General features: G+C 31.7%; 1 protein-coding gene across 1 annotated transcript in view; it reads right to left on the minus strand.

Moving 5' to 3' along the window:
* Nucleotides 1–771: 771 nt before the first annotated feature.
* Nucleotides 772–21,587, minus strand: part of LOC140443745 (ubiquitin-conjugating enzyme E2 Q2) — a 78,161-nt gene continuing 57,345 nt past the window's right edge. Inside the window, exons 4-6 of the mRNA XM_072535156.1 lie at nt 17,913–18,204; nt 13,595–13,822; nt 772–3,763 (exon numbers count right to left, since the gene is read on the minus strand). Of these exons, the coding sequence (XP_072391257.1) occupies nt 3,732–3,763; nt 13,595–13,822; nt 17,913–18,204 (552 nt within the window). The 3' untranslated portion in view covers nt 772–3,731. The remainder of the gene's footprint in view (nt 3,764–13,594; nt 13,823–17,912; nt 18,205–21,587) is intronic.

Here is a 21,587-nt window from a genome sequence, read left to right on the forward strand (position 1 = left end):
TATCTTTAAAATAATTCAATTCTAGGCATTTTGTGTAAATTAAGCGTAAGTTGTAAGTTAAGCGTCTCCGTTTCGTTGTATAGATAGTATATGTCCTTAATCACACTAGAGCTAATATAAAAGTTTTAAAAGGACAACTAATCCATCAACGGCGAGAGTTGCCATAAGGCAACGGTTGCATTCATCTTTATATAAGTGAACATTGTTCAGATCAGCATTAAAATCCTTACATGGGAGATCTCATTTAATTGACGAATGTTATTGCATATACTTGTGTAGGTAACTTAACTCTTTCTAAATATGAAAACTTTTGTGTTACATTTTGAAACATACAATGGTTCCCAATTTGTTGGCTTTACATGATCATATTAAGAGTTACTATACGATAACGCTAGCCAGATATGAGCGCTAATTGATAATTTGTTGTTTTTATAACAGGCTTGGTTCTACATCAGAAGAACATATGAACATGGTTTGCTATGATTAGGACTTTGAATGTATTTTTGTATAACAGTTTTGTTTGTATAACATTTTTTTATCATTGTTGTAATCTAACCAGTTATTGAGCAGAATGCTCCAAAAACCTACAAGTTGATGTATCTAGAAACTCTAAGTATTACCTCAGTTGAATTCATCGAATTGAATTGAATTCGTAAGTACACGAATTGAGAATTTAAGCACGGTATCGTTTAATCCTAGCACCTATACTTGCAATTTAAAAACTCTTGTAAAGTACATACGGGTTGAATGAAAAAAACGTAAACATATTGGTAGTTATTACAAAGAGATTTTATTATTATTTTAATTTACAATACAGCAGCCTATAACAACTAAATAAGAAAAGAATATCAGTTCTTCTACCCAACGGGGTTATCCAAAATTGTGAGGGGTACGAAATCTCATTATCGCTCGTTCAAAAACGGGAAAAACTGTGATATATAAACCTCTCTTTTCCCTTCCCACAACTTTACAATACCAAAACAAAACAACCATTGCACACCTCTACGAGAACTTTCGATCCCTTTCCTTTAAATAAGGAAATCATTTTTACCTCGATTCCAATCGGCAATTATTTTTGAAATTATATGAACGTCACTTGGAAAATATTTTAATTATCAACATCACAGCTACATAATTTGTTGGGATTTACTTGTAAGGAAATTAATTTTTTATCAAGTCTTGTTGCCCACCAAAATTCAGCTCAACAACAAAATTATTAATTTCTGAACATATTGGTAATGATCATTGTTCACGATATTTTTTTATTATACATTTAAGGATCCTACTCAGAAAAAACTTTGCGACGGTACACATACGAATATAAAGGTGACTTAACAATTATTAACGAATTCCTGATGTATACTTTCAAAAAGGCTTTGTTTTATTCACGAGTTTAATTACGGTTGCGTCTTCATCGAGTTAAAGCGTTAGACATTTCCATAGTATTGTAAACTGAATTAATGTGAACACATATTTTCCACATTTTCTTTTATTTGTGCCAACACATGTATTCAGTCAGAGTAGAGACAAGTTCTGACAGTTACAGTTTTACTTGAGGATTACTCCCTAAAACGCGCATTCAGGTTGTTAATTTGAGTGAACATAAAACACTGGGACGGTTGAGGTGAACAGAAAACGAAAATATGGTAGGTAAAGTGCAGGAGGTGGAAAAAATGTTGTTCTTAGATGAGAGCTACTCTATAGTAGAAGAACAGTACAGTATTCTTTTTATAAATAGTATTTGACAATGAAAAGTTCATAACGGGTCAGATTAATCAAACTTAAACATTTGAAAAACAAGTTTTTATAAATTTACCGGAAAAAAAATTGCTAGAACATACCTATACTGGAAATTAAATTATGGAAAGTTGACGTCCACAGCCATCATTATTTCATTAAGATTCGGATACCTGTCCAAAGCAATTAAATTATTGCAATATTAAAAATATCATTTCTTTAATAGCCAGAAAACTAACCGGATCTTAATCCGATTGAAAATCTGTGGACTATTGCAAAATCTAGATTCCCAAACTTTATAAAATAGTACACCAAAAATAGGAATCGGCAAATATCATAAAGGTGTAAAAAAATTGTTGATTCTATGCCAAAAAGGCGCTCAGGAAGTTATAAAAGCTAAAGAAGCACTATTAAACCAATAGAAATTGAATTCTTTTTTCTTCGTTTCTGACTAACGTTATTTACTTCAAATTATCACTTGCGTTCACATTAATTCGCACAATACTGTATATTGTCTTGGTTATTCTTTTTTTAAAGGATTTATTTGTTTATCGCCCTTGTAATTGTCATAGCACACTAAAGTTTGGTGTTATGTGAAAGTCTGATAGAATTTTAAGACATGTTTATCTAATAACCGCGGTGATAAGAAAATAAATCGTTTAAAGAGAGAAAAACAGGACGATATACTTTAAAACATACATTACCTGGACTTGTTTGTGATCACTCTCCTTCGAGAGTGGTTTAAAGCATGTTGTTAGATAACTGTTCATTCGGCGTGATATGAAAATATGAACTATACCAAAATCAAAAGTATTAAAATAAAAGTCAGGAAATAGTTCTTTCTGACGTTTGGTCAGGTTATTCAAATTAAATTAAATACACATTTAAATTGGAAGAATCGTTGTAGATTTTATCGAATTCGTTGATAATAATTTATTTTCTAGATCTAATCGAGTAAGAAAATTATTATATAAATAAATTTTGGTATATCCGATATCAACAAGTCTATGGACTACTTAAGTCTGATGTCACAATGGGCGAGGTTTTTAAAAACCTTTCCAAACATTTCTAATTTGTGTGTATTTGTTCCATAAGAAGTTGGAAATATTGATATTTTAATTGTTTGAAGAATAAATAAGAACTTTTGGTTATGAACATTCATTCTGTGCGATTGGTATTATTTGTTGTTCGTGAACTTGTGAGGTAAGAATATCAAAGTATTAAGATATTTACTATAATTGTTTATATTTTAAGGTTATGTTGTTTGATTAAATTTTAATTATTTTTTACTGTATTTCAAGGTATTTTGTTGTTGTTTTTATCAGGGTTATTTCAAAATAAATCAATAAATCATTGAATTTATTTACTAAGTTGAACAATATTTAAATTAATGTTTTATTCTTTTTTCGTTGCCAGTAATTTTATCCTGTAAAAGACTAAAGATATTCGTTCTCTCGTAAGTTGTAATATAATATTCCGTGAAAATGAGTGTTTATGCTATTTTACCCGCCTATTGTGACGTCAGAGCTTAGGTAGTCCACTTCTTAATGTTAAGTCATAGTCATAAAATGAAATAAAAGTATATTATTGTAGTCACCTTTTTATATAGCTTACTGTGATTTGAACATTGCCGAGAGTAGTTGAATATTTGGTATCGAGGAAAAATCTATAACGATTTGTCTACAAAGATTAAAACAGTCACAGTCATTTTTTTCCACTCGAACGTGCTTCGTTTATAGAAATTATTTTTTAACTAATCAGAAAAAGAATAAAAAAAATCACATTCTAATGAAACAACTCGCTAATAGTCCTGCCACTACGGTAATATTTCAAGGAACAAAAGAAAATTTCCGCAGGCACTAAGAACAACGATTTTGACGATTTTTTGGGAAATCTGTTTATTTAGGGGCGATATTTTTTTTGGAAACAATGCGTTCTACGCCCACAGAAAATGTAGAAAAAAAAATAAGAAGTTGGTCGTCTCCATCGTCGGTTTAGCCATCTTCTTTTGGGGGCGTGAACCAACCTGAAAACAAAAATATGTGAACATGTGTAAATATATATGGTAAAGATTAATTTTTAATTTAATATTTGAAATCTACCTCTGAAAAATAATCACAAATCGCTGATTTTTTAAGTACATAAGAGCAAACAATCTTTTAAACCCATGTTAAAAACCAAAATCGGTTAATAAAATGAGCCTAGCGAATTTCTTAAAAGGGCAAAAGTATTTTTTTCTTTATTCAAATTATGAACAAGATATTCAACATTACTAAAAATTGTTTAATAAATAATTGCTGTTGATTGGTATATTGACCAATCCCCAGAAATTTCCCAAATACCCCCCTAGGAACAATTCTAAATCATTTATTTCTTTATAAACAATGACTATATGAATGACAATGAATATATATATATATATATATATATATATATATATATATATATATATATATATATATATATATATATATATATATATATATATATATATAGAAAAGGAGTAAAAGGAGTACGACCGTCAATAAAATATAAATTAAGGAACAGTCGAAGAGTGGTGGGTTTTTCTGTCAAAGTGGAGAAAAAAGAAGACAAAGAAGGTGGCTACTTCACTGAAGACGTTTCGCTTTCTAATCAGAAAGCATCATCAGTTCATCTAAAAAGAACAATATGAAAAACCAAACATCCATAGAAAAGTTATTATAAGTGTGTTACCTCTAAAAGATATGTAGCAGTCAATGATATTAAATATGTAAAGAAGCTTACGACAATGGACATTATAAGATTACGTTGTATAAACAATTAATTGGAACTAAATACAGTTTACAAATGAACTCAAACTTAGCACAGCAAAAGACCATGTGGTAGTTGTACATGAATATAAAAAATATGTAAAAAACTTAAGTAAAATTTTTTTGGTTTTTCATATTGTTCTTGTTAGATGAACTGATGATGCTTTCTGATTAGAAAGCGAAACGTTTTCAATAAATAGATGAAGTAGCCACCTTCTTTTTTTCTCCACTTTGAAAGAAAAACCCACCACTCTTCGAGTGTTGCTTAATTTATATATATAAGTTATCGACCCATAAATTACGGACTAAGCTTTAATGAGGTAATGACCCAAGTCCAATGAACTGAAGAACGCTGATTAAGACAACATATGTTCCGAATGTTATACTTTTAATATTATATTTCTTTCTGTATAAAAATCATATTGTTAGTTAGTCTAGATTCTGCTTTTATCGTAGTAAAACCTATTGTTAGTATTTTGTGTTAAATAAATATTTTTTAAAAATATAGTTTTGGAAAACTCTAATATATTTGGCGCAGTCAGATTGGATGGTCAAACGGGCGTTAATGAATATAACTCTCGGTTCGTTTCTACGATTTTTTGACCATTTGAACCATATTCGCGAAGTGAATTCCAGTTGGGCGAATTGAGTAACCTGACGAGAAGATTCGTACTTCTATACCGGAGGGACTTTCAAGTGAATATTGTGAGTGTCTCTAGATCCAGTTCCAAAGCAAGGTATTCCATGGACAAGATCGCTACATTACTGTAAGTGAATTAATGTCATATAGAGAGCCTAATTTAACACTAGATACTGATTATTCAGAGAGTAGTAACTCAGATACAGATTCTGACTCAATTTTAACTAATTTAAATTTTAATAGTAATAATAAAATAATTCCCGAAATATTAAAATTAAATAATAAATTTAAAATGGCAGTTCCACAATTAAAGAAAGAATACTTAGATATGATTCCAGATTTTGATGGAAATCATACATTACTTCCTAGATTTTTAGAAATTTGCGAAAAACTTGTAAATAAATTTTATAATGCTGCGGATGTAAATGATTTTCAAAATGAATATTTGATGTCAAGTATAATAGCAAAAATAAAAGGCGAAGCCGCAATTAATATTTCTTCTTGTATTCTTAGAACTTGGCAGGATTTAAAAGATGCTTTGATAAATTCGTATTCAGATAAAAGAGATATTTATACTTTAAGCATAGAAATTTCAGATTTAAAACAAGGCAATGAATCCCCATTCGATTTTTATAACCGAATTCAACACCTATTAAATCATCAAATATCTGTTTTGTCTACAAAAACCGAACATATGGTTGAGATTAATATTCTCGGTAGCTTTTTCCGGAATTTAGCATTAAGAGTACTGTTACGTGGGTTAAAAGAACCTCTTGGAACCCTAATGCGTACAAAGAATCCCCCAGATTTAAATTCTGCATTAGGCATTCTGACAAACGATTTTCAAATATATCTCGAACAAAATAATTCTTCTCACAGTAAAAATCCCAAACTTTATCAAAATAATAATTATTCATCCAGGCCAAAATCCAATTTCCGACAAAACCAACAAATTATACATCAACCCCAAATTCAATACACACAAAGGAATCAATTTTCAACACAGAAAAACCCTATACATCCTCCGAATTCTCAATATATGAGACAATCTTCTTTCCAAAATAATCCTAGCACAAGCAAAAATTCAAATTTTAATGGAAACAATGATGCTTTCAAGCCAAATCCGAATAGAAAATTCCCAAACCCTACTCCAATGAGTACAACAACTAATAATACGTACAGACCAACACAAAACTTCAAAAATAGGACTCATTTCCGTAACCCCAATAATTTTGCAAGCCAAAATAAAAATATTATCGCGGAAGAACTTTATAATATAGATAATATAGATTGTCTTGAAAGTTCATCCCAAGATCATTTTTTAGAGGAGCTAGCCTCGGAAGAAAACCACAGCATTTAGAATTATTAAACTTAACTAACAAAGAATGCGAATTGCCGTACATAATTTTCCCTGAACATAATTTAAAAGTTTTAATAGATACCGGGAGCACTAAATCTTTTATTACACCAAAAATAGGTGACAAATATTTTAAAAATTCAATATACAAAAAACCATTTCAAATTTCTACTGCTCTTGGAACTACCAAGGAAAATTTCTGTACCGTAATTCCTTCTTCGTCTATATTTAGGCATAAAAAGCCGCTAAAATTAAATTATCATATATTTAAGTTTCACGATTATTTCGATTGCTTATTAGGATTAGATAATTTAAAATTATTACAAGCAAATATTGATTTAGTAAATAATTTACTAAAAACACCTACTTGCTCAATTAAAATTTTCTATTATAGACCGGTCGCTGGCAGCACGAATTGTATAGTAGTGTCTCCACGTTCCGAACAAGTAATTAGGTTAAACATAAAAAATATAGAAAATGGTGACGTAATTGTACCTTATACAAAATTAGGAAAATTAGAAATTCCCCAATGTATTACAAGAGTTGTTAATAATGAAGCCCTATGCACTATTACGAACTCATCAGAGTCCCATTTTAAAGTTGATTTAAGTTCACCAATAGAAGTTGAAAAGTTCGATGAATACGAACAAATAAATCATCCCAATCTTAATTCTATATATACCGAAAAATTTAAATTTGATATTTCGAAAATCCGTACCGAACATATGAATACCGAAGAGCGGAATTCCATTTTAAAACTAATAAGAGAATATTCGGACATTTTTCATATCGAGGGCAACCAATTGTCTTTCACTAATAAAATAAAACATAATATAAAAACTTCTAACGAGATTCCAATATATTCTAAATCATACAGATATCCGGAAATATATCGTAAAGAAGTCCAAAATCAAATTCAAGGCATGTTAAACCAAAATATCATCAGACCGTCTAGTTCTCCATGGTCCTCACCGATTTGGGTGGTTCCTAAAAAACTCGATGCCTCCAACAAACCTAAATTTCGCGTTGTAGTTGACTACCGACGTTTAAATGCTATCACCTTAGGAGATAGATATCCACTTCCAAATATTACTGATCTCTTGGACAAATTAGGGCGTTGTCAGTACTTTACCACGCTAGACTTAGCATCTGGGTTTCACCAGATAGAAATGGCAGAAGAAGACATCCCAAAAACCGCTTTCAACACCGAAAACGGGCATTACGAATTTTTAAGGATGCCATTTGGCCTTAGAAATGCCCCAGCTACATTCCAGAGGGTAATGGATAACATATTGAGAGGCATACAAAACGAAAAATGCCTTGTCTACCTAGATGATATTATAATATTCAGCACTAGCCTCCAAGAACATCTCATAAATTTAAGAGAAGTATTTCAGAGACTACGTGAATCCAACTTTAAGATACAGTTGGACAAATCTGAATTTTTAAAAAAAGAAGTGGCCTACTTAGGTCATATTGTCACTCCAGACGGAGTAAAGCCAAACCCAGAAAAAATAAAGGCTATAAAACACTTCCCAATACCTGCTACAACGAAACAATTAAAAGGATTCCTAGGACTATTGGGATATTATCGGAAATTTATTAAAGATTTTTCAAAAATTACAAAACCTTTAACAATGCGACTGAAGAAGAATAACGAAATAAATATTAAAGACGCAGATTATGTTGAATGCTTTAATATTTGTAAAGATCTTCTTACAAATGAACCTATTTTACAGTACCCTGACTTTACGAAACCATTTAATCTGACAACAGATGCGAGTAACTTTGCAATAGGTGCAGTTTTAAGTCAAGGAAAAATAGGTTCTGATCTACCAATTGCTTATGCGAGTAGAACATTGAATGATTCAGAAATAAACTACTCTACGATCGAAAAGGAACTCCTCGCTATAGTTTGGGCTGTTAAATATTTCCGTCCATACATTTTTGGTCGTCGTGTGACTCTCGTGACAGATCACAAGCCTCTTCAATGGCTATTTTCGTTAAAAGATCCTAGCTCAAAATTAGTTCGCTGGAGACTAAAACTCGAAGAGTATGATTATGAGATTGTTTATAAAAAAGGTGCTCTGAACACAAATAGTGATTGTCTATCAAGAATACGATTAAATGCAAATGAAACTCAAGACATAGAACCCGAAACACCTCCAAATTTCTTCGACTATATAGAAAATTTTGATGAAACATTATTAGGAACCCCAAATAATGTAGATTCAGAGTCTTTGATTGTTGAACCCGATGAAATAATAAATGATCAAGATGCCAATGATGAAGATTCCCATGATAGCGACGGTGTTACAATCCATACAAACAAAGAAAATCCGATTACAGGTATACCTATATCAGAAAGCTCGGTAAACACTGGAATGAATCAAATTATCATTTCTCAAGTTAATTACGAACCAGCAGCACCATCTATTATAAAACTTTATGATAAAAAACAAAGAATTCTTGTACAATTTTCAAAAAATGACACTGAACGCGACATAGTTAAATTTGTAAAAGAATATATAGTACCTAAAGTTAAATATCATTTGTACTTCGAAGATCCTATATATGAAATATTTAGTAACGTCATACAAAAATATTTCAAATCTTCGCAATTATCTCTTATTAAATGCACCAAGAAACTAATTGATATCCCACCAAATGAAATTGAGGAAATAATAAAAAATTATCACGAAGGAAAACAAAACCACAGAGGATTAGATGAAACAGAAAGTAGAATAAAGTCCTTATATTATTGGCCGAATCAAAGAGCATCTATCCAAACCTTCATAAATGATTGTGAAATTTGCCAATTAACAAAGTACGACAGGAAACCTATCAAACCCATGTTCAATATAACACCTACTGCAACTAAACCCTTCCAAATTGTACACCTAGATTCGATTACGCTGGAAAATACAAAATTTTTAACTATAATAGATTCTTTTTCTAAATATGGTCAACTATACAAAATAAATTCAGCTCAAGGCATTGAAGTAGCGAATGCATTAATCCGATATTTTACTCATCACTGCATACCAGAACAAATAATATCTGATAATGGAACCGAATTAAAAAATTCAGTTGTCAAAGAACTGTTAGAGTTACACAAGGTAAAAGTACATTTTATAAGCTCTCAACATCCAGAGTCTAATGGAATTGCCGAGAGATTTCATTCTACGATCATTGAACACGTTAGACTACTAAATAATCAAAAAGAATATAAAAATGACCATATTGAACATAAAATAAATTATGCCTTACTAGCCTATAATAATAGCATCCATTCAGTAACAAAAATGAAACCATACGAGCTGATTACGGGACATATAGATAATAATTCTCCTTTTGATATCAATATCGAGCAACAAGTTTTAAATAATTATATTTCAAACCATAAAGAAAAGATGAAAATACTTTATTCTAATATCAATAAATCTTTACAAAACGTAAAAGAAAAAGTAATCTCAAAAGCTAACGAAAAACGAGAAGAATTGCCTGAAATAATCCCCACTAAAATATTTGTGCGTAACAGACAATTCCAAGGTAAAACAAAAAATAAATACAATGCTGAAGAAATAAGCAAAATTAATAAAAAAAGGAAAACCGCGAAAATAGTTACTCGACATAAAAATACTGCCGAAAATATCCACTTTTCTAACGTCAAACGACCTAAAAGAAAACCTTACAAATTTTCAGGTTCCTCGCAATCGGATGCGCAGCAATCCAAATAAAAGATGTTACCCATAATCTAGGCATACTACCAATCAAATTGGGACCTGCAAAACTTCAAAAATCTAGCCACACATTTGTCCATTACTACAATTTAAATCCGCTTTTAGAAGAATATGATAGCTTAAATATACAATATGATCACTTGAAAAATAATCTTTCTAATTGTAAATTTTTTAATAACGAAACAAAAAATTATGTTAATCTAGCACAGTACGTCAAAAATAACATTGAGGAACAATTTGAAAATCTAAACATACATACAAAATTGCAAAGAAATAAAAGAGGTATAATCAATGGGTTCGGTTCAATTATTAAAGCTGTAACAGGAAATTTAGATGCTGAAGATGGCGAAAAAATTAACTCAATACTAGAACACTTAAAGACGAATGAAGCAAACTTGCAAAGCCAAATCAATAACCAGCATTCGCTAAGTCACGAAATTATCAATAATTTTAATGAAACAATTCAAAACATACAAGAAAATGAAATTAATTTAAAATCAAAAATTTTGGCAATAAAAAATATAGTAGACTTCCAAACAAATCTTGAAAACGTCAACTATTTAAAAGACATGTTTAACGAAATTATAATAACATACAACCTAATACTCAATACAATGGAAAATGTCCAAAATTCTATTACATTTTGTAAACTAAAAACATTACATCCTAGCATTATTAAGTCTAGTGAATTATATAATGAACTTCAAAAAATTTCATCACATTATAAAACACAACTGCCCTTTGAAGTAAAATATGAAAACATTTTAGATTTCGAAGCTATTTTACAAATAACATGTAAAATAGAAAAGAACCAAATACAATATTTTCTTTCAATTCCTATTAATTATGAATCTAATTTCGACCTTTATAAATTATTACCAATCCCAACTAAAAGTAAGTCAGAATTTGTTATCATGTTACCAAACTCAAGATATTTATTAAAAAACGAAAAAATAACAATTCCTCTAAATGACATTTGTACTTATGGTAAGATCTTTCAATGTCCTGGTTATCTCCAAATCAACCACGAGCACTCATGTGAAGATGAAATTCTATTTCATGGCATCTCCACACACTGCCAATACTTAAAAGCGAAAATCCCATTAAACCATATCGAAATTATCCCGGAAATTAACCAATATTTAGCTGTCTTTTCTAAAGAAGAAAAAATACTCATTAAATGTGCAGAAGAGACGCAAATAAAAATCCTAAACGGAATTTATCTCATAGAGAACACACCATGTAAAATTATATTCCAGAATAAAGAGTTAACCTTTCAAGATGTCACATCAGGACAACCAATGATGATAAACGTACCACAATTAAATCTCGACATTCTTAAAATAGCACCAATGGAAATAACGCTAAATTCATTAAAACTTAAAGATATTCCAAATCATGAATTAAGACCCATATTACAAACTACGCCTGTGTATCACATTCCAAGTATTTGGACATCTCTATTGTACATTGGAATAATTATAACAATTATTGTTATATTCAAAAAGAAAATAGCGAAAACGAAGAAAAACAATTCTACAAAGAAGGAAGAAGAAGGGCAAATAATCGAACTTCCACAACAGGCTTCGTTCTAGGAGAGGAGGAGTTATCGACCCATAAATTACGGACTAAGCTTTAATGAGGTAATGACCCAAGTCCAGTGAACTGAAGAACGCTGATTAAGACAACATATGTTCCGAATGTTATACTTTTAATATTATATTTCTTTCTGTATAAAAATCATATTGTTAGTTAGTCTAGATTCTGCTTTTATCGTAGTAAAACCTATTGTATATATTATATATATATATATATATATATATATATATATATATATATATATATATATATATATATATATATATATAAATATGAAAATAACTGAGTTCTCGGGAAGAACCGCGTTGAGAATTTAAAACTCGACGTTTCGGCACCCATTTTGGAGCCATTATCAAGAGTGATTCGGTTCGGATACAGGGTAAGACCGGTTGTCACTCGACACTGAGGAGTAGGCAGGTTGAGACCTCAGTGCCGAGAGACAGTTCTTGCAATATAGAACACGATACTGGTACGTCTCGAGTGAGGGGAGTAGGCAGATTGAGACCCCGAACTCGAACCGAACCGTATCACTCTTGATAATGGCTCCAAAATGGGTGCCGAAACGTCGAGTTTTAAATTCTCAACGCGGTTCTTCCCGAGAACTCAGTAATTTTCATTTATCTGACCGCGGAAACTTATCCGAACATATATATATATATATATATATATATATATATATATATATATACATATATATATTATATAAATATATATATATATATATATATATATATATATATATTATATATATATATATATATATATATATATATATATATATATATATATATATATATATATATATATAATTATACGTCATTAAAAATTCTTAGCAATAAATCAACCATATCGTGTCAAAACAAAATATGATTGAAATGTCCGATGTTGGTAGTTCATATTTCTTTCCTAGGTGGCGTAGTTACCCTACTGGACAAACAGTGTGAAGTTCTAGCCTTTTATATAGATATATGTAAATGTTTCGCACACAATAGATAGATACAGAGCAAAGATTGTTTTAAAATTCAAAATGTTTAATACTGAAAGGTTCAATTACTGAAGTTAAAGCATGCCTAATAATTTATATTTACAGGAGTAGTTAAATAGAGTAGAGGGAAAATAAAGTTAATTAAATTATTCACTGTTTGATTCAACTAAAACCTAAATTTAAATAAAAAAAATAAACTTGTTTATTTTTAACTTCATTCCAAGGCAAAATTGAAATTTACGCTACGATCTGCTCATAGCAGGGCCTACCTAGCCGCCGCTAAGCAACCTTGTCAATTTTAATAGCACGACGTTTGAAGTAGAGAAATAGGTTTTGTCATTTTCCGAAAATGTATTTTCGACATTGTAGACAAGTGGACCGAAGATCCATACCCAAACAGCAGTGTCTTAAGATGAATTTCCATTAGAAAAAATTTAATTTCAAAGATTTTTAAAAATTGTATAATAATTAAACTAATATCGAATGCTCAGAGAATTAAAACAAGTTCATTTATATGCTACCTAGCAGTTCAGAAAATTACTAAACCAAAAAGAAATATAAATCTAATTCATAAGATCAATATCATAATTCATTCAAATTCATAATTCATCAATCAATCAAATGATTTGAAATTGATTGCATTGTGACTATGAGCTACCTAGAATTAAGCTGTAAATTAAGTTCGAGAATATTCTCAATACAATATTTAAATGTAGAATTACAAATATTCCAAATACTAACCATTTTTCTCGTGGATTTGTACAAGTGATTTGAAACTCTGCTGGGCACGCGCTAGACTGTACTGTCCCTGTGAGCAGACTTTTGGTGTACCGAATTGGATGCGAGCTTTGCCTTTCACTAAGGTAGCCGAGATCTGCATTATCACAGCTTCTACTGTATAAGCACTTGACCAGCCTTGTTTTGTTAAAAGTTCCATGCAAATGGCACCTCCAACTAAGACATAACCACCTAAAAATTTAATATTACATTTAGTGATTTTTAATATGTTATAAATATACTATTTCATTGGCGGATAAGTTTAAAATTTATTTTTGGACGCGAGTATATTTGTGCGAGTGGGTCCTTGCGTCATTGGGTGCCTTAATTAGAATAATTGAATGATAACCTTTTATCCTACAAAGCTACACCCCTAATACAGTTTGTAGCTATCTGCCTATGTATATATTTACCTATATTTATTACCTGTATGTTTGTTTACTATGAATATGATTAGCACAATTCTTACTAGAAAAGTTGAGTGTTCGACTTATATTGACTAGCACTAAAAATTCTTCTTTCTTCGTGATTTTAGGCTAATTACCTGTTATATCTTCATCCATCTACCCCTTCATGCTTAGATCATCGCCCTATCTCTTTCGAGGACGTCCACGCTCTGATGTCCCACTAGCGATTTATCTCAGACAAATCTCACCACTCTTCCTTCGTTCAACCTATTAGTGTTTTTTCTCTCCCGTATTATCCAATTACATTGGTCGTCTAGAGAATTAAGAACATTTTGGCACAAAAAATGAAAAAAAAAATTCATCACAAGATTTTATGAAGTTTTACGAAGTCACAGCACCTTAGGCTATTTTTCAATGTATTTGCATTGGTTGTCAAGACATTTATTGTATCTTGGAATCAGTTTTTCGATTCCGGTATTGTAGTTCTCTACCGCCAAACGCCTGAGCCAGGATATCATTGTATCTTTGAGTTCTTCATCGTTTCCAAACTCCTTTATACCCAAGAATTCCTTCAGTTTCGGGAACAGATGATAATAGGAAGGCGCGAGGTCTGGGTTGAGGGAGGGGGGAGGTGCTCGAAATGTACCATTAGTAGACGTTGAAGTCCTTGCTGAGTTCTTGCCGATGCATGGATGGGGCTGAGTATTATCGTGAATGAGAAACATCTTCGGCGACATGCCACGTCGTTTATTCTGTATTATGTTTTCGTCTTTGAAGGGTTTCACCCTTAGGCAAAAACTCTACGCAAATTAAATTATTACATTTAAAAATCGAATCACACTGAGTACTTCTCATTTGGAGGCATTTTCAATGGACGCCGCCATTGCAAAATGTTATAGAACAAAGATGCGTGACCACACAGTAACGAGACTTGGCTCAAGGCTCACATTGATAGACAGAGATATCAGTCGCGCACGAAATTGCGGCGACCCACGTTTTGTCTTCGACATTGCATGCGTTTTTTATACTTTCACTTCTTTCTCTGTAAGTCCTATTCGCTATTCTACGAAGTAGCTTCATTTCTGTTGTTTCTGATATAGTTTCTGCATTATATACTACTCTCCAAAATCAACGCCCCGCCTTAAATTTAGCATAGGTATGAACCTATTTTTCTTCTGAACTGTTGATCGGATTTCGATAATTTTTTTCACATTTGAGGTTTCTTTATAATTTTTTATATCTTGCATATATTAAAACACCTGTGAAATTTATTAGAAAAAAACGTATTACATTACATTACATATTACATCTTGTTAATATAGGTTTATTTTCGTAAAAAAATCATCTCGATATCTCTATTATCAACGATTATACAAAACTTTAAATGTAACAAGTTTTTGTGGACATTTAAAGAAAATGGAAGCAAAAAAACACTACTTACATAAACTTTATTGGCATTGAAAACAACTAAAGCCTATGAAAACATAAGCTAAATAATCTTTAAGAAGTTCCCTCTCTCAAAAACACTTAATAACGAATATTTCCGTCTCTATTTCCAATTATTTCTGCACAGTGAGAAGGCATACATAAGAACCAGCGTCGTATTTGTGCTTGATCAATTTCATCCCAAACTTCCCTCGTCGTCAAGAGAGATATGTTTTGTTTATCGGTTCCTGAGTTCAAGATCGGCAGGATGGCCAGTTCATGGTTTGTATACCAACCTTGCCCCAATAATCACGGATCATACATGCAACATGTGGTCGTGCATTATCATGCATTAAAAAATATTTCCTATGTAAGGTGCAAAGGGAACCACATGGTAAGACAAAATGTCTGTAATATACCTTTCACGTAATAAGAAACTTCTTCGCAAAGCAACAAGGTCCATTCGCGTTGTAAGAGATATTCCTCATCGTCCTTAATTGTTTTATTTTTATAATTTTAACATAAATGACATCACAATTTCGGCCAAAACAGAAATCAAATGCACTTTATCAAAAAAATTTGATAATTACAAGTCAAAGAAATTGCACACCCACAAAATAGTACATCTAATGTCATTCATTGTCATACAACTGTCCTCTTATTGTAAAAATTTCAATAAATTAACACACATCTCTAAAATATATCTCTTGAATTAATATAAATAACTTTTGATAATTTAAATAATATAAAACATCACTTTCATTTAACAATCACATATACCTTATTCCTATTTCATTTGTTAACATCTCTCCCCTCAAGAAGCTCCCTTGCTAATTGTCAGACAGTTACAATATTAACCGAAGTTCACCCATCATCAGCAATACAGGATAGTTTGAACTATGTATCACGAATCATTAATTAAATGATTAAGTTTGACCTGAAGATGCTTTGCAAAGTGTAGAAAGCTAAACCGGTCGTTTTGGTAGTAAAATTAAATTGATTGTGAGTAAGTCTTATTTTATTTCTTTTACCTATTTGAAATGGACTCACACAAGCAACACATTCATGATTTAAATGTTTTTGTTTGCCAGATTATATTGTATATTATACCTCTATTTTTATTGCCCTTTTCTTATTTGATAATTACTTTAATCTAGTTCATTCTTGTTCCGCCACTCGTGCCATTATTACGTCTAACATCAGGTACATGTTAATCATGTTAAACGACAAAAAGTTAATATTGGAAAAGTGCAGTTGATTATTTTTTACGGGTTTGGCAATTTATCTTTTTTACAAACATGGTTTATTGCTATTTAAGAAATTAGGCAAAAAATTAAGGTCAAACAATGCACTTTCATAAAAAAGACAAACGGATTCACCTATTAGGGCAAGAATAACAAACAAATATTTGTATAAAATATTTCATATTACATGTTCCTATTATTTTTTATAAAGATTTGTGTATTCTGGGCATCTGGGCACAAGATGTGAGCATGAGTAAGACATACAAATTGTCACACATTTGACAATTTTGTGTTTCTGTCTTTCTTGCAAAAGTGACATATTTGTCATTAAAACAACATAAACCTAAAACTCACTATTAAGTATTTAAATTTAATAAGCATGTCCAGATATGTATAATAAAATCTGATTACTAATGCTTCTTCTTCTAATGGCGCTTATTCTTGGCTTGTTCTATCTCATTGTCATTTATAGTTATACGTCTGGGGTAGTCTGTGTTTGTCATTGGTTTTGCCATATTCATTTTTAGGTCGACTTATTGGCAGCTGCCTGCGAATTCCTGTACCATAGTTTGTGATTCATCGAATATGCACGCTATAATCACGATGTCGTCAGCGAATCTGAAGTGGTTCAACTTGTTGTCATTAACTTTGATGCCACATGTTGACCAATTTGTAGTTTTGAAGACGTCTTCTAGGGCTGGATTAAAAAGCTTTAAGGATATTACGTCGCCTTGTCTAACTTGTCTGTTAATGGGGATAAAATTTTTATTTTTGTCTAGTTGTACTATCATATTTGTGATTTAATATGTATTATTTGTTAGTTGGCCGTATCTCGAATCTATTCTACAATTATTAATAGCTTGTTCAATGACGCAGACCTGGATACTGTCAAATGCCTTTTTATAGTTGACGCAGTAAATACAAATGAAAGCAAGTAGAAATGCAAGAAATAGGGGTAGTTAGTATTCATTCATTCATATTCAAATGAATCCCAAATTAATAAGATTAATATGTACAATTAATTAAACATAATTAATTTATATATTTTTGAATTATATATCTTGCAAATGAACCAAAAAATATGTTTGGCGTTTTAAATTCCAGTACGGAAACCGGTGCTGTCCATAGTTGGACGTTCCAAATATCAAATAAAATTTCTCAAAAAATATCTTAAGGAAACAACATGTAAGTATTATTTGTGCTTACCAGAGATAATGGGATGTACAACTCTGACAAAAGGTGGTTCAAACGGATAAGTGTCTTTGAATAACATGTTGAGCTGAATTGCATCTTTGCCCTCTTTTTCTTTGAGCATCTGGAGATCATGGCTGAGAGGACTATCTGGATCTACGCACATCAATCTAACGTTCCATTCATAGAGTGAATCGCTAACTAACTCGATCTGGTACATTTTATTTTTGAAAGAGTCTGAACGGTATATGTCACGCAATTCTTTCATGAGACGATCAGTGGCTTGGACGGAACCTGACACTGAACCCTAGGAATAAAAATGAATAGGTTATTTTTGTGATACTCTATAATCAATAAAAACATGGATTACTGCTATTATACAGAGTACTCAGAGCTTAACAGAACATAATATTATATTAATGAGATTTAGAATAAATATTTTTAAAAAATCCTTTGTAGAAACACGCAGATTTGTAACAACTGTGATATAAGTATAATATAATAAAGCAATTGTGCAATAATAAATAAGTAGTGTAAATAAATAGTAATTCCGGTTATAACATCGTTATTATCCTTTCATTTTAATATTATGAGTAGTCTGGATTATGTATATTATTTATTGGAATTAACTATAAAGCCCGCCACTCACGTTCCAACGGCGCAGTACGATTTTGTCGAATGCAATTGCAGTACAATAATGTTGAAAATCGGATGGGAACACACGTTTTACTTTCAAATCAGCAGAAGCATGTCAGATAACGATATACTTTAGGGGCTCTTGCTATTTGTATAAACGAAAAATATATAAGAAACGTAGGTGGTGGTGCAAAGATGGTTGCTGAAAAGACATATATACTGTCACGAACATTTATTAAAAGAATTGCAATTATATCCAGATAATTTTAATTCCCTTTTGTAACGTGTTCGAAAATTATTAATTTTCTTTTTTACCAACTCTTCATAGTATAATCCGCTTTCACTTCTTGAAATTTAGTAACCAAAATATTCACAGCTTTTTTTCTAGCACTTTTATGATGATATGATGTATTTTCCAAAGATATTCTTGTTCTTTATAAATGTCAAAGAAATCTCTTAAAAACTTCTAGCTATAAGCCGTTTTCAAAATTTACCAACCAATGATTTTTTTGCAGTCGTACGATTTTGTCGTTGTCACAATATACACGATCAAATTTACGATCCAACCAACTCTGTCGTACTGCTGCTGCAGACTGACTTCCGTCAAATCGCGCCGATTTGTTCGAATGGTGGGAATACACTATCTCAAATTACGTTCAATTTTGTAGCATTCGATAAAATCGTACTGCGGCGTTGGAAGGTGAGTGGCGGGCTTTAGTTAAATCATTTTCGGTTGAAATGCAATTTCAAGTAGTTCCAGTCGTTAACGGGACATAGAGACTTTTAATCCATCAATGGGCAAAACGAAAAAACTCATTGTTGGTATCTGTTCATACAATGCAATGTTAAGTTGAGAGTAAGATATTAGCTGGTAAGTTACTTTAAATATCCAATAAAATAATGCCAGCAAATTAATTCTATTTAATGTATACATGGATTGCATCCTATTCTGAACTGCGCATTGATAAAGGAAAACTTTACGGCAAACCATTCAAATTAAAACAAAATTTATTGGCTGGTAAAGATCAATAATTACCCTTACACTTTCTTATCAAAAAATATTTTATAAATTTTCACACAAAATACATATTGTAGCTTTTCTTCACAAATTATGTGTATAGTACTATAAAGCAATATACTGTGTATACTGTATGTAGCGAAAAGTTAATTACGAATAACTATAACTTTTCTATTCAAAAATTAAATAACAGATCTCATATTAAAATTTACATTTTCGTAGTTGGTAATACTTATACAAAAATATATGTATTTCTTCTTTAACCTTGCAGACGTTACATTTTTCATGTATGGGAAACGAAATATATTGTAAGCAATGACATCACAAGAGACCAGGCCGATAATATTTGAGTTTATCATCCGCCTTTTAAAACAAAGAATGTGTGTTTAGTTTAGTAATCAATTAGTCATAATTTGCATCGGTCCGCGATAAATACAAAAATACCTTCCCCTCGAGAATTAATTACGTTTTACGAACATAAATATTATTAACAGTTTTTTTTACGTTTTATTCGATTTTATTATTATTTTTATTTTGTTTTCGTGGAAAATAAGTTTATCACACACGCATCCACACAACAACGGAACATTGGTGACCCCGTGAACGTTTAAAAAGAATAGTGTTGATAATATACTTTTGCCGGTTAAAACAGTGAATCTGATGAAATCAAACGCTGATTTAGACACAGTTGCGGAAGTAGCAGATACAGTTTTCGAAGCCGTAGCTCCTAGAACACAAATTTCGGAAACGGCCACTGCTCTTGAAAGCACCATCGGAAAATTAACAGCCGAATTAGCTGAAATGAAAATTCAACTAGCTAACATCGCAACTGCTCAACCACAAACTGATACATACCGTCGTAACCGCAGCACCTCAAGAGGAAGACCATACCATAGAAACAGAAGCCACAGCAGGGAACATAATAGTGACATATGTTGGTATCACTACCGTTTTGGTGATAGTGCTCACCTCCGTGCAAGCACCATGAAAACAACACGGGCAATCGGTAAGTGCGGCATCCGATCCAAGCCGAAGTCTCGCCGCCTTTTCGCAACATACTTTGAAACTAAAAAACAATTTTTAATCGACACCGGGGTGTGTTTCCCAGAAAATATGTAAGGGGCGCGCGCGAAAAGACTACATATAAACTATACGCGGCCAATGATACTGTGATCGCAACATACGGTTATGTTAACTTGACATTAAATATCGGATTAAGACGTGATTTTACGTGACGTTTCGTAGTGGCGCACATTTCAAAGCCCATAATAGGAGCTAATTTTTAAACACATTTCGCTCTCTTAGTAGAAATTGCTAACCAGTGCTTAATAGACAGTACTACAACTCTTCGAACGAAGGGACTCGTTAAAGATTGTTTCGATAGCAGCGTAAATACAATCGCGGAAGTGTCGCGTTACCATATGCTGTTAGCTTAGTTTCCGGAAATCACGCGACCCGCCGGTATTCTGAAAGACATTCAACAACAAACTAAGCACCAAATCGATACAACACCAGGTGAACCCGTTTTCTCTAAGCCTCCACGATTAGCACCTGACAAATTGCAATGTGCTAAAAAAGTAACTGGTCTACACCACTACATATGGTCCCGAAGAAAGGTGAGGAATGAAGACCCTGCGGAGATTATCGATGTCTACAAAGGACTATTCCAGATCGATATCCAATTCCACAGATCGAAGACTTCGGTCAGTCGCTAGCTGGTAAGATCATTTTCTCTACAATGGATTTACATAGTTAGAGCATACAACCAGATACCAGTAGTCACCGAAGATATACCAAAAACTTCCATTACCACACCATTTGGACTGTACGAATATTTATATAATGCCTTTTGGTTTAAGAAATGCAGGACAGACCTTCATAGATGAAATTCTACGTGGATGACATTATCATTGCATCAGAATCCGAAGAGCAGCATATATCGCATTTAGAAGAAATTTTCAAAAAGCAATTTGGCGTTGTGATTAATCCAGCAAACTGTCAGTTCGGTAAAAACGAGACTACATTTTTGGGATATA

The sequence above is a fragment of the Diabrotica undecimpunctata genome, chromosome 6, assembly GCF_040954645.1.
Source record: "Diabrotica undecimpunctata isolate CICGRU chromosome 6, icDiaUnde3, whole genome shotgun sequence".
NCBI lineage: Eukaryota > Metazoa > Arthropoda > Insecta > Coleoptera > Chrysomelidae > Diabrotica > Diabrotica undecimpunctata.